General features: G+C 32.2%; 1 protein-coding gene across 1 annotated transcript in view; it reads left to right on the top strand.

Moving 5' to 3' along the window:
- The window catches only part of LOC143056196 (uncharacterized), a 69,313-nt gene extending 54,725 nt beyond the window's left edge, over window positions 1-14,588 (top strand). The window contains exons 2-5 of the mRNA XM_076229276.1: window positions 2,663-3,669; window positions 4,829-4,988; window positions 8,963-14,019; window positions 14,544-14,588. Of these exons, the coding sequence (XP_076085391.1) occupies window positions 2,677-3,669; window positions 4,829-4,988; window positions 8,963-14,019; window positions 14,544-14,588 (6,255 nt within the window). The 5' untranslated portion in view covers window positions 2,663-2,676. The remainder of the gene's footprint in view (window positions 1-2,662; window positions 3,670-4,828; window positions 4,989-8,962; window positions 14,020-14,543) is intronic.
- Window positions 14,589-14,849: the final 261 nt, after the last annotated feature.

Here is a 14,849-nt window from a genome sequence, read left to right as displayed (position 1 = left end):
ATTTGTTTTTCATTCATTTGTTTTGTATAAATAATGCCTTAAGTTTTCTCTTTTAAATTATTTTACATGGTCATTTCGGGGCCTTTCATAGCTGACTATGCGGTGTGGGGTTTTCTCATGGTTGAAGGCCGTATGGTGACCTATAACTGTTAATTTCTGTGTCATTGTGGTTTCATGTGGAGAGTTATCGCATTGGCAATCATACCACATGTTCTTTTTTATATTTGATGTTAATAATGGACAGTAAATTAAATTTCCCGAAAATGTTAAAGGAAAAACTATTTGTATTTAGTTGCTCCGAATCTTAATACATTATTGTTTTCCCAATTAGTTTACGTTTGTTGTTTTAATAACCATAAAAACCAAAACTTTCAACAGTCATTCAAAATTTTACAAACCATTTACATTATACTTTTTTATCTTGAGTTATACATAAAAAAAGTAACACAACATTTATTTTCAATTTTAAAATCGGTTAATGTACAAAGGGAAGCAACTTTAGCTTTTCTACATAGGGACAACATTTGCACATTAATATATATATAAATATCCCATCTTTTCGTTTTTCTTCTTTTTACATTAAGATGGATTTTCTTTGAATATTCTATCAAAATATCTGATTTTGTCGTCACTATCTTAAACTTGACAAAAAGCACTGTTATGTATCACTTTTATTTTATTTATGAACATATCACAATGTATTCTACCTCAAAGTATGAAAAACCATTTATATTATTTTTTGTCTTTACCCCCATATCACCTTAGAGAGGTAGTATATTATTGTATTCTGTATCCCTTTACGACTTAAACTCTGCCACTTTTACAATGAAGTTTCATTAAAAGTTACATCCTAGAATGGAAATTTCATATGGACTTTTAACTTTTCAACTGTCAAAACATATGGATGTTCGGCTTATTATCAACATTTATATATATGGCTCATAATTCTAAAAGTTTATATATATCCCCAAAAAGAGGCGTCTTTGAAATAGAAAAAAATACTTAAAAATGGTTCTACATTTCAAACCACTTTTAGAAGATCATAGCTCGTAATAATACGAATCATCTATAATTCTCGACCAGAAATAAATGGTATCACTATTGTCCTTACAAGAAAGAAAATAGCATGTCACTAATTGATTGAAACACAGACACATCGTATTGGTCAATGTCATAACACTCACAACTCTGTGTGAGCGGTTATTATGTAGGATACCACTATTTATTAATTACATATAATGCGAACATGCACTAGCGTTACGTTAAGGTTGAAAAGTTAAATTTATCACTTCTGTCATAGATTGTAGTTTGAAAAAGGGAGGCGAAAAATACTAGAGAGAGATTCTATTGTTGCAATTAAAAAGCTATGTAGTGTTTTAATGGTTTTTGATGAAAATTTGACTGAGATTTACTATCACTACTTCCGTACAAGGTATTAATGTTACAAATGATACGTATATGTTCCGGACCATATGATTATTTGGATTATACGCGTATGGTCATGACCATATGCGTATAATCATATGGTCGGACCATATGAGTTTAATACTCGCTTGGTTATTAACGAGCCGGACTATATGAGTATTTGGACCATATAGTTTTAAAAAAAAAAAATTACATTATAAAAGTTTCAATAATACAAAAACTTTATCCAAAAAACAATGATGGTTACATGACAAGTATTATTTTTATATTTCAAATACTACGTAAAAATTAGATATTGATGTCATAGTTAGTTTTCATCGCTAATTACATTCTTGTATGTATGCTTAGGTTGACATTTACTTCCACACGGTATCATAGCTTTTTTTTGCATTTGCAAGTCTTTGTTGTGCACGATCCTTTTTATTTACACCTTTTGTTTGCGAGTGAAAGGACATAATTTTTGTAGTTGCGTACAGTGATACCGAGGTGTAGGGCCATGTCGATATGTCTACAGTGTTTTTAAGATGCTCTAGATCTCAAATATCGTAACGTGACTGCAATACACCATATTCACAAGGAAAACTTAAATTAACTATCATGTTACTTTCCTGTGACTTCTTGTGTAACAGTTCATTAAGAAATGTGTGGAATTTATTCTTTTAAGTCGACATATTGCCATTCACTCGTAATAACAAATCGGTAATGACCATCTGTACATGCAATGACGATCGGTATAAAATGTATTAATTATAGTTTTGACAAGAAAGTAAAATTAACTATTTTAAACTTATAATTTTAATTTAGCTAATGTTATTATTATAATATAATAATAAAATTTAATTAACCTATATGATAGCGACTTTTTGATAAACGGTCATACCATATGAAGAGTTTAAAAAAGTAAAATCACAAAAATACTGAACTTAGAGGAAAATCAATTCGGAAAGACCATAATCACATGGCAAAATCAAATAACAAAACGCATCGAATGGACAAGAACTGTCATATTCCTGACTTGGTACAGGCATTTTCAAATGTAGAAAATGGTGGATTAAAGTATTGAAAGTAAACTAACAGTTTTAATAACCCCGAACATACGCGTACGGTCGGACCATAAGAGTATATACCCATATGGTCATGACCATACGCGTATGGTCCAAATACTCATATACATCATATACATTTTATAATAAGTATTAATAAGGAATACTGATCAAAGTTTACATTTCATTACTAGAATCCAGCTTAAATATGACTTCAAAGGAACGAGAGAATTTTCTACGGAATGCCATTTTAGTTGTTGATCATTCCAAAGCTGCTCTAGTGTCTTTAGTAGAACTGGATGTGCAACATAAAGGTCAGACGTTCGAACAGTTTGTTAACACAAATCAACATGAAATCTATCATTTATATAACAGTTCAAGGTGTTGTCAATGTCCACCCGGACATTATCCGCCCCGTTCACCTCGTATTCTGCATCAATCACAAATGGAATTATTATTCGACCGATCATCATTAAAGTTGCCATGTCATAATACAGGCAGGCGGTCAGATGACTTCTGTTGCAGCATGGCTAAGTCAGGTCTTTGCACTGATGTTCTCGACCTAACCTTAGCCCGATGTGTGTTAGTCAATTTCTGCAACGATATATTCTGGTTTAGCTGTCTTCAGTTCCAATCCATAACTTTCGAAGACTTTGTAAACAAAAATAAGCACGAACTGTATCATCTATGGCAATACAATGTACCTTGTTGTCAATGCCCATCGGGTTATACATTTCCAACTAACTATTCCGTGTTAGATCAAAATGACTGGACGCAGATGTTTAATGCCGTTTTGCTGCCTTGCACTAATCATAGAAAGAGACCCAATTCAGGGAGTATGCACAGTATCTGCTCCGTTGCAGCAGCACCTGGAATAATATTAATGAATCTTGACCCATCCGTAAACAGAATCATATTAAAACACTGCTGTACTCTACGGATGGCTGTTGAAACTTTGGTTCAGATCAGAAACCAGGACTACGGTCATGCTAAAGATGGTATAATGTCAGATAACGACTTTAACGCATCAGTTGTTAAGATAGAACGTTGTATCTTAGACATTGCTAAAGTGTGTAACAAGGAAACTCAATTCAAACAGAAATTACGGGAGGCAAAAGATGGTGCACTCGATCAAACCCTTTTTACACACTATCAAAATAATTTGATTGAAACGCTTACCAGACAAGCAGACATTCACCAGGTAAGAAATCATGTTGTACCTCTTTAAACCTTGTAAAAAGGACAGATTCATAAAGGATATTGACTTTTCTTCCAACTCATGAGTCAAATTTATGTTAAAAATACATATCACGACAAGGACACACGTCTAATTGCATTGAGATTTAAATATAAAATATAAAGTGTTGCCTTATAGTACACAGTGTAGTATGTTTCAAATTTTCTGAATTTTATCTGAGTTAAGACGGAACATAAACACAATAACTTTCGATGTTACAAATATTTGAACATTCTAGAAATTTATTGCCTACGCAGCATAAAATTAGGAAGATAATTACCAAAAGGATGACTCTCTATCGGCGTTTGTATCGACAACGAACAGACATTTCAAAACAAAAGGATCGCTAAAACTAAAACTAAAATATGAGAAAGCCAAGGATGATCAGTTTATACAAACCTTATGAGATAAACAACACAAATAAAACCTATAAAAAAATACGAATTTCAGCTAAGTCCACCGGCAAAGGTATTCATCCTGTGATTGAAAAATGAAAATAACACTTTTATGGAATGTTTTGCGGTCTGAATCGTTTTATTAGATCTGCTTTTACCAAGACCCCCCAAAAAAGAAAGCCAGGTGATATAGAAATAGCAGAAAGCATAGGCACTGTGTGAACTAAAGAACCTTGAGAAGAATAATTTAAATTTAATATTTCTAAGGCCATTTTTGCCTGAGGGAGTGGATCCTATATACTGAATTAGCTTATCAACGGTTGTTTTTATAAAACTATCTTATAAATCATGTCACTTATTTCTGAGCTAATGCAAAAAAAATGACAAATTTCAATTAGAAGGTCATGAAATTTTAATGGTAATACATACTGGTAGAGAAATTAAAATTTAAACTTTACGAATACGAATTTAAAGGGTAAATACGTTGAAAAAAGAACGACAAAAAACTGGGATGTGCACACTGATCCCATTTTACAAGAAAGAGACGGATTAGATCATCTGACCTACAAAACTAATGAACTTTTCTATACGATGGTACAAACGAAATAATGTTCTTTTTTATGTGTATAAGAGATGAAAACTTCAACCCAAAACGCAAAATACAGCATAGAAATTTCATCAATATATTTTACTAAAGTAGATAAGTTTTATGATGTTTGTCATTGTAGAGTGTTACAGACCTATCACCGACTATAAACAAGATAGGTAATAAACTTGCTGCAAAGACCGGGAAATTCCCAAAACTTATGGATGAATGTATAAAGAAAGGCTATGATTATCAAGAACAGCTGATGCAAAGGTTCAATCAAGCGTTAATTAAAGTCAAAAGTAGGTATATACTGAAATATGATACTAATTATGAATAAATAGTCAGTACATGCTGTTTTAATTAGCGATTTAATATTTGCTTTACATTTACTCATTAAAAAGCATGTAAGGTTAAATTAAATTATAATCCTGGTACCTTTGATAACTATTAGAACTCTTAGCATGGATTCAAAAGGACAAAATAAATCATACTCTTAACATTGCCTCACCATGCCCCGTGTTTAATTTAAAAGAATTGATTCCGATTTTAAGTCTTCAACTTTAACTTCTTTCAGCTTTATCTGTGACCAAACCAGTGATGATTTGAGGGTAATATGTATCGAGAGGTTAATTTCTGGGACATATATAAAAATGGTGTTTAGAGTCTTTTCATTTGCTGGGTTTCAAATTCAATTCCTTTTTTATACTGCTTGATTAGTTAAGCATGCGATTAAAGATATCGTGAAACAGGAACCTTCGTATCTTATAATGATTTATTCATTTTGAGCACACGGTAGTAGGATGGACGAAATTAAGCATTCGTTGTACGATTTTAGTTTGATTATGGCAAGACCGTTAAGAAAATAAATCCCATTGTCTCGATTTATCTACACTCTACATGTACTTAATTATCTGACCAATCTAAATAGGAGTTCCTACCGTTAATTATGTTATCTATAGAGGTATTTACACTTGTATGCAATTGTGTCCACCATTACTTAAAATCACAAAAGATCCTGTAAAAATTGACATCTTTATTTAAAAAGTTGCACTAAATAATTAAAAAGTAATTGATTCTTGACGTCAGAAGATTATTCAGAGCAGATCTAAGGTCACTCGGAGACCAAATTCAGCTTAATACCAAAAGTCTAATAATCTAACGATAAGCTTGCACTGAATTTGTTTAGACTTTCTCGTTGACTGTTTTAAACAAATCAACAATAAATGGACTTTTTGTCAGTTTACATTAAATGCACTCTGTTGTTAATTTTTTTTAAATTCTAATAACTTTCTTAAAATATCCTAGATTTCTACCAAACTTAGACAGAAACTTGTTTATGATCAAAAGCTATTATCTAGAAGTAAATTTTGTAACAAAAATCCTGTTTATTTGTATTTTACTTATAAATGGACTATTGTTTGCCATTAAACATTACATTCACTCTGTGGTTAAAGTCTTTTAAATTTCGATAACTTTCTTAAAATATCCTATATTCTACTAAACTAAGACAGAAGCTTGTTTATTATCACAGTAAAATTTTGTAAAAATTTATTTTCTGTTTTTCCGTATGTTACTTTTAAATGGACTTAGTTTTTCTTCTAGTTGAAATTGCATTCAGTCTGCAGTTAAGGTTTTTAAATTATTTATTAGATTCATAAGCCATCCAGGTTTTTAACCAAGCTTTTTATTATTTAAAAAAAATATCTGTAGGAAATTATTTGATAATTGTGTCCCTATTTTTGTTGAGCCTGCGACTAACAGCAAAATTTGCGAGACAGGTGGCTCCGCAGAACCATTTTTTTTGGTGGAAGTGTCAATGCCTATAGAAAACTACGATCTTCGACTGGAAAACTAACAAATAGACCTGTCAGTCTGTCACCAAAGTCGGAATCGTTAAAATCCTCCTCGATACCGCTTTTTTTTTACTTTTTGTCCTCAGTGCTGTGTAATTTGTACTTGTTTTGGCTTTCGAACTTTTGTATCTGTGCGCCACTAGTTAGTCTTGTGTGGACGAAACGATCTTCTGGCGTATTAAATTTTAAACCTGGTGCCTTTTGTTAGCTATTATTAGTGTGTTTCTATGTCTAATATGTTCTCCTATTTATTTGTGTTATAGTCCTTTAATGTTATGTTGTCAATTTTATGTTATAAAGCGGGAGATTTGGCATGCCACAAAACCAGGTTCAACCCATCATTTTATTCTTTAAAAAATGTCCTGTACCAAGTCAGGAATATGGCCATTGTGATATTATAGTTCGTTTCTGTGTGTGTGTTACATTTTAACGTTGTGTTTTTGTTTTGTCGTTTGTTTCCTCTTATATTTTAGTGTGAATTCACATTGCTATAAGACGTGTCACGGTACTTTTCTATCCCAAATTCATGTATTTAGTTTTGATGTTATATTTGTAATTCTCTTCGGATTTTGTCTAATGCTTATTTCGTTTGTGTAACATTATATTGTGTGTCGTTGTTCTCCTCTTATATTTGATGCATTTCCCTCAGTTTTAGTTTGTAATCCGGATTTGTTTTTTCTATCGATTTATGAGTTTCGAACAGCGGTTAACTACTGTTGCCTTTATATATCATTCAATTCGAAAATAAGTGTACTTTGAGATGAATTCGGTCAAACATTGGTGGATGCAATCGGTCCACACGATACATTTCCGTTTCATCGTGATTGTTACTTACTTTACTATACCATATATCCATCTGAACATCATATGGCATCATCATATACTGTAAGGCAGCTACGCAATTAAAATGCAAAAATCCGCGGTCAACCCAAATGTTTCAATGAAACGTTTCGTGAAAGAAGACTTAATGTACATAGAACAGTTCATAAGACGATTGACAATTGATAAAATAATAGGTTCCCTTTATAGACCTAGTAGGAACGATGTTGCACCTATTAAAGAACTTTGTGCAGCTCTTTCCCTACGACGATACCTGCCTCAAGAATTATGTAATTCATAAATAAATTACCTCAACATCTTACATTGTATATATCTTGTATTACTGTATTCAATAATGGTTGAATTTAAGTTTGCTTTTTTGATAGATTCGTGTGAATTGATGAATTGAAAAACATAGCTATCAGAGGATCCAGGCTTATAATTTGATACGTCAATCGCACGTTTCGTCTACATGAGACTCATCAGTTACGCTCAAATTAAAACAGTAAGAAAGACAAACAATAAAGTTGAAGAGCGTTAAGGACCCAAAATTCCAAAAAGTTTTGCCAAACACGGGTAAAGTAATCTTTGCCTGGGATAAGAATATTCTTAGTGTTTTGAATAAGTCATAGTTTTGAAGTAAATACTCCATTTCGTGCATTTAAATTTAAAACAATATAATGGAGGTAAAGGATTGAGTTAATTAACATTATGAACATTTATCATTTACCTCAATATTATGTTTGGTTTCGGTATCGGTATCGGCTTCGGTTTCGGTATCGGTATCGGTTTCGGTATCGGTATCGGTTTCGGTTTCGGTATCGGCTTATGGTGAACATGTCTATTGCCAGCAGAAAACGAGACTCGTCAATAAAAAACGTGGTATAATATGTTTCAATATCATATTGTTTGCTGGTAAACGTTTAGAGTACTTGGGCTTATTATTTTGGGGGAGGGAGGGCTTAGATATAGGAAGATGTGGTGTGAGTGCTTAGATCTGGCTAATTTATAATATACATTCAACATAAACTTAAGCACGTGTCCTGTATTTGTTTTGCTCAGTCAGATCTGCATGGTCGAAAGAATAATTACCAAATGTGTAAAGAACACATTTTAACAGCAATATTCTTATATATTCTGATTCTGATATTCACACTAAATATAACAGATAACGAATATTTTACATCTTTCCATGCAGGTTCGGTATAAATCAATCCTCTGAAATGTATATTTTGTTTCGATAATAGTAAAATATGCACATAAATTGTATACAAGTCTTGGGTTTCACAGTGTAAACTAATGCAACTATACTTTTTACCCGCAGTGAGATACGAATAGTTATAGAAAATCGAGGGACTTTGAGTCAATAGATTGAACAATACTTTTAATAAGTAAATTACTTTTAGGTATGAAAAACTGACATGTTCGATGATATTATATATGCAATATATACCTTTAGAAGTATTTGTGCAATTTCAGTACAATTGTGTGTATTGTAATTGACAATCAATGCATTTCATAATTTGTATCTATGTGCGGACGATAACATTAGTTAACCGTTTTTTGTTCATTGGCACACATTATTTTTTCTATCTTTGTAGATCAAACACACATGGCGATTGATTGTCATATGGAGGAAGAAACATTTGTTGAAACCAATGCTGTAAGAAAGTGTGTTGACTGGATGGACAGGAAGGATGTCTTCATCATCATTGGTGGAGAGGGATCAGGAAAGTCTAGAATTGGATTGGAAATACTTAGACAGTTTGGTCTAACAGATGAAGATTTTGACTTATTAAAAGTAATAGATTTCCTGCAGGTAATGGATATCATTACAGATGAGAGAAAAACTGTTATGTTGTTAGATGGTGTACTTCCTACCAAAGGATGCTTGCATAAAAAATTGATTAACTATGATATTTTAGATTTATTACATGCACGGTTGTGTAAAGGGGACGCGAAATTAATTTTTACTCTAGATTCCTCAAACAGTAATTCTTCCAAAAGATTACTTGCTTCTCATAGGTTGTTCGAAAATTGTTGTAAAATTAATCTTAGTTCTGACAGATTTAGCATGAGCGAAGATGAAAAAGCAAACTTGTTGTTCAATTTTTGTAAGAAATATAATGTTGGGATAACTTGGGATACACAAGGATATGAAGGGGATAGCAAATATTTTTATTTAGACGGGAGAACAGTTTATGACATCGCCAAAACAGACCCCTTTATAGGATATCCAAAAGCATGCTTTATGTTTACCTCTGACAAACGTTTTTTACAGCTCGGTATTAACTTTTTTAAACATCCAGATCAATCCCTTATAGATGAAATAAACTCACTAAGAGATTGTACCGATATTAACCTTGAAATGAATATTTCTTATGCCCTTTTGGTTTACACGTTACTAAATACTAGTTCCTTTGATGTAAACAGAATAGACATTTCAAAACTAGAAACAATAATAGAATCGTGTGGGAACTGTCAACGAAGACGTTTATTCGATAGTAAAGTTAAAAAAATTGCAGAGCAAATAGATGGTCGATTTTTGAAACAAGACACTCAAACAAGGGTTTATCATTTCAAACATCCAATGATAAATGAAGCAATAGCAATATCATATTTTGAAGTCAATCCGTCTGCTGTTATTTCAGTGTTGAATTTTGATTTTATTATCGACTTAATAAGATTAGAGAGAGATGATTTGGAAAAACAGAAGATAAATTTGATCGTTGCAAAAGATATGTTTGGATATTTGACGAAGCGACTTTTCATATTATTTGAGAAATATTATAAAATGAGATCCGCTGAGTTTATGAAGACACTTTGCGGTTCGTCAATCATACTGCAGAATAACCCTGATTTCTTAGATCTATTAATCAAAGAGTTTGACAACTTTACATCACAAGATACAATAGGCATACAAATTGAAGATAGACATGAGCATGTGTCATTTTACTTTAAAAGAGCCCTGCTATGGTTCCTTATACAGAAACATAATGTAGATAAACCAATTGCAACAGTCCTTCATTTCATTGAAAATGACATGAACGACGAGCAAATTACGGAAAAAGTTAAAGCGAGTAAAACAATAGTAGTGGCATGTTTCTATTACTCATGTGATACAAACAACTCAGATATGAAGTTAGAACTTTGTTATGGATTAATAAATGAGTATGACATAGAGTGCAACTACGATTATAGCATACAAGTTGCATTGAAAAAAGGTAATGATACAGCCGTTAGTTTCCTTTTAAACCAAGTATCGAAAGAAATTGATATTGTGAAATTGGTTCTTGAAGTAGAAAATGTAGAAGATATAAGAAGATTGTGCGACTTAATATCAACAAATCTTTCTATAGAATGTATTGACACAGATAACAAAACTGATATTTTGAAGATTTTAATAAGGTCGGTACAGCCGAATTTCTTCAACGTAAGAGCATCCATTAATACAGCATGCAGCAAACTTTGTAAGAATCTTGTAGCAGGAATTCTGAGTGATGGCCAGAATTTTACATTTGATACGGGTAATGTTGTTAATACAGCCTGTGAGAATGGTTGGGAGGATACATTGAAGATTTTGTTGAACAAAAAGTTATGCAATCAGAGTGAAAAAAAGCAAATTTTCACTGTTTCTTGTAAAGACGGTATGGAAACGTTTCTGAAGTGGATTTTTTTAACAGTCAACACAGATGAGCTAGACATTCAACAATTTATCCTTAATGATTTCAGATGCGAAAATTTTGAGACTATACAAAATTTAATTTTGAAGTTACAAGACCTTAAGGAAATGGAAACAATGATAAAGAATTTAGTAACACAATTTAATTTGCCAATCGTACGTTTCATTCAATGGGTTTTAAGAGATACTGAAAAAAAATTAGTTACTTGTAACAAAAATGAATTGCAAAGTTTATACATAGTTCAGTGGATATATGAGAGATTCCCAGACTTACAAACCGATGTAAGGAACATTGTATATGAAACAATCAACGAATCATGTGATAATTCTGATGTGATATTACAATGGTTAAATGAGAATACCAAAGGAATCGTTCATCCTATAACAACTTTAATGGACTTTTCGTGTAAAAATTATCTTCAGAAAATAGTCAAATGGATTCTGCAAACATTTGACCAAAATACATTTAATATACGTGACCTGATAATTGAGTCTTTTAAAGTAGGACATACCAAAATGGCTGAGATAATCATCAGGGAAATTGATTTAGTCAAAGTTGACGTCACTTCAATCATTACTACAATGCTTTCATCTTGTCAAAACAATAGATCAAAAGATCTGTTCATTTTCCTGATTCAAAACATTGACAAGACATGTTGCAGATGGATGGAGATCATCACATTAATCGTAGATTTAAAGTTGTACAGTTTCATTGAACTTATGTTGCCACATGTGGATACTACTAAGATTGACATGATGAAAATAGTCCGGAACAAAATGAATGTCCTCTCGGAAAACGAATTAATGTTGTTGATACAAAGCATTAAAAAGGAATTAATTGATATCAAGTACATAGCATGGGCTGCTTACAAAATAGGATATCATGAAATTGTATCATGGTCAATAATAATTGATAACCAAAATGCTATTAATAAATCAGAACTATTTTATAAAGCTGTTTTTAATGGTAATACCAATGTAATGCATTATCTACTAAAAAATACTGACCACACTTTGTTAGATATAGAAGGAGCTGTGGATATTGCTTGTAGACGAGGAAAGTTTGATATTGTTGAGATGTTGTTGTTGAATGTCAATGATAAAGAGTTTGATGTGAAAGAAGCAATCGGAAAAGTGTTTGGTGGCATCACATTTGATACGGTTAAGACATTGTCAGACAGTGATAATCTTTTAGAAATTAAAACAGACGGAGCTTCCGAATGTGAACGTTTTAAGATCGTGAAGTTGATGTTAGAAACGTTTGATCATAAATTGTTTGATATGACCATAATCATGAATACTGCAAATGAACAAAGATGGTTTGACTTAATGAAATGGGTGATAAAGGAGGTTGATGATTCACTGCTTGATTTAAATGAGATATTAGGTATGGCTTGTCAATCGGAACGCTCAGATATTGTCACACTATTAGCAGGGAAAATTATAAATTCAAATGCAGATATAGTATCTGTTTTGAGGACGATATTCGTCCAAGGTTCCTTCGACGTTATTAAGCCTTTTATAGCTAATATTGATTTATCATTAATTAATCTTGGAGCAGCAATGAATGAAGCATGCCGTGACGGTAAAAGTGAACTAGTAAGGCGGTTAATAGAAAGTGATAATGATAAAATAGACTTAAATCGTCTCATAAAGATAGCTTGTGATAGAAATTGGCTAGACATAATCAAATCTATCGGAAAATCTAAAGGAATTGATTTACACACAACAATGAAAGAAGCCTGTCGTTTTCGAAGAACTAATATTGTTAGGTGGTTGATACAAAATAATGATAACACAAGGTTTGCTTTTTCAACTGTAATTACAAATGCTTGCAGAGACATGCACATTGATATAGTTGAGACATTGATACAAAATGTAAATCTTAATTTGCTTGGAATAGATAATGAATTTTACCATGCATTATTAAATAACTTTGAGCAAGTTAAATGGATGATAGAAAATATTGACAATACATTATTTGATATAAATACGGCAATGGGTAATGCTTGTTTTGAAAGCAAACTAGACACAGTGAAATGGTTGATAGAGAATGTTGACAATAAATTATTTGATATGAAGGAAGCATTGAATATAGCTTGTGCGTGTGGAAATCTTGACACGGTGAAATGGTTGATAGAGAATATTGACAATGAATTATTTGATATGAAGGAAGCATTGAATAAAGCTTGTAATTGTGGAAATCTTGACACGGTGAAATGGTTGATAGAGAATATTGACAATGAATTATTTGATATGAAGGAAGCATTGAATATAGCTTGTGAGTGTGGAAATCTTGACACGGTGAAATGGTTGATAGAGAATATTGACAATGAATTATTTGATATGAAGGAAGCATTGAATAAAGCTTGTGAGTGTGGAAATCTTGACATGGTGAAATGGTTGATAGAGAATATTGACAATGAATTATTTGATATGAAGGAAGCATTGAATGAAGCTTGTGAGTGTGGAAATCTTGACACGGTGAAATGGTTGATAGAGAATATTGACAATGAATTATTTGATATGAAGGAAGCATTGAATACAGCTTGTGAGTGTGGAAATCTTGACACGGTGAAATGGTTGATACAGAATATTGACAATGAATTATTTGATATGAAGGAAGCATTGAATATAGCTTGTGATTGTGGAAATCTTGACACGGTGAAATGGTTGATAGAGAATATTGACAATGAATTATTTGATATGAAGGAAGCATTGAATGATGCTTTGAATCAAAACGCATATGAAATTATAGAATGTTTGATAAAGAATGTTGACAATACATTATTTGATATGACGCTAGTTATGAAATCTGCATATAGGTGTGAAGACCTTGACTTAATGACATTGGTAATAGAAAGTATTGTCAAATCTGATCATACTGGTTTCAATTTACAGTCTGCACTATACATGATATTTGATTGTTGTAATAACGAGGAATTAATGTACGACAATGGTATTATTGAGGAATCAGTATTGAAGATTTGTAAACAAGGACAAAAGAAGGAAATATTTTGGACAGACGTGTTGAATAATGCATGTGTCTTCGGATTTCTTGAAGTTGTTGAATGGCTTCTCACAAATTTTCCAAGTAATATTTTTGATTTTGATACAGCTATTGCAAATGCATTGTCGTCGAAATCGGATAGCATTATCAGATTAATCATTAAAACGAACTGTGATTATGTTACGGATATACGATCGTTGACGAGCTCGTTATGTCACCATGGGTATACAGATTTAGCGTTATGGCTTTTGCAAAACCAGGACAACTTCGTGTTTGACTATCAAACTGTGATGAACGAAGCATGTCTACACGATGACTTGTCTTTAGTAAAATATTTATGGGACAATTTCAATCCCTACTCATTTGATATGAAAACAGCAATGACAAAAGCTTGTAGAGGTAAAAAGAGTACCACTACAATAGAATGGTTGTGGAGAAATACTGACCAGCAGTTGTTTGACATGAACGTTGCAATGACTAATGCTTGTAGATATGGCAGAGAAACTGTTCTAGAATGGCTTTGGACGAATGTTGATCAGTCAAATTTCAGAATGAATGAAGCATTTCACGATGGCTGTAAATATGAGCAACAACCTGTCGTAAGATGGATGATTGAAAAAGTGCCCAAAGAATTACTTGAGATGTCGAATGTCTTACATACTGCATGTCTTAGTAATACAAATGATCGGATTGTTGAGATGCTTTTACAACAAATCGATATATCCAGGGTTAATATAAATTTAATGATACGTGAAACCTGTAAACACGGGAACACAGCAATAATTCAATATTTACT

The sequence above is a fragment of the Mytilus galloprovincialis genome, chromosome 13 (assembly GCF_965363235.1).
Source record: "Mytilus galloprovincialis chromosome 13, xbMytGall1.hap1.1, whole genome shotgun sequence".
Lineage (NCBI taxonomy): Eukaryota > Metazoa > Mollusca > Bivalvia > Mytilida > Mytilidae > Mytilus > Mytilus galloprovincialis.
Note: the sequence above shows the minus strand (reverse complement) of the source record. Positions and strands in the feature narration are given on the sequence as shown.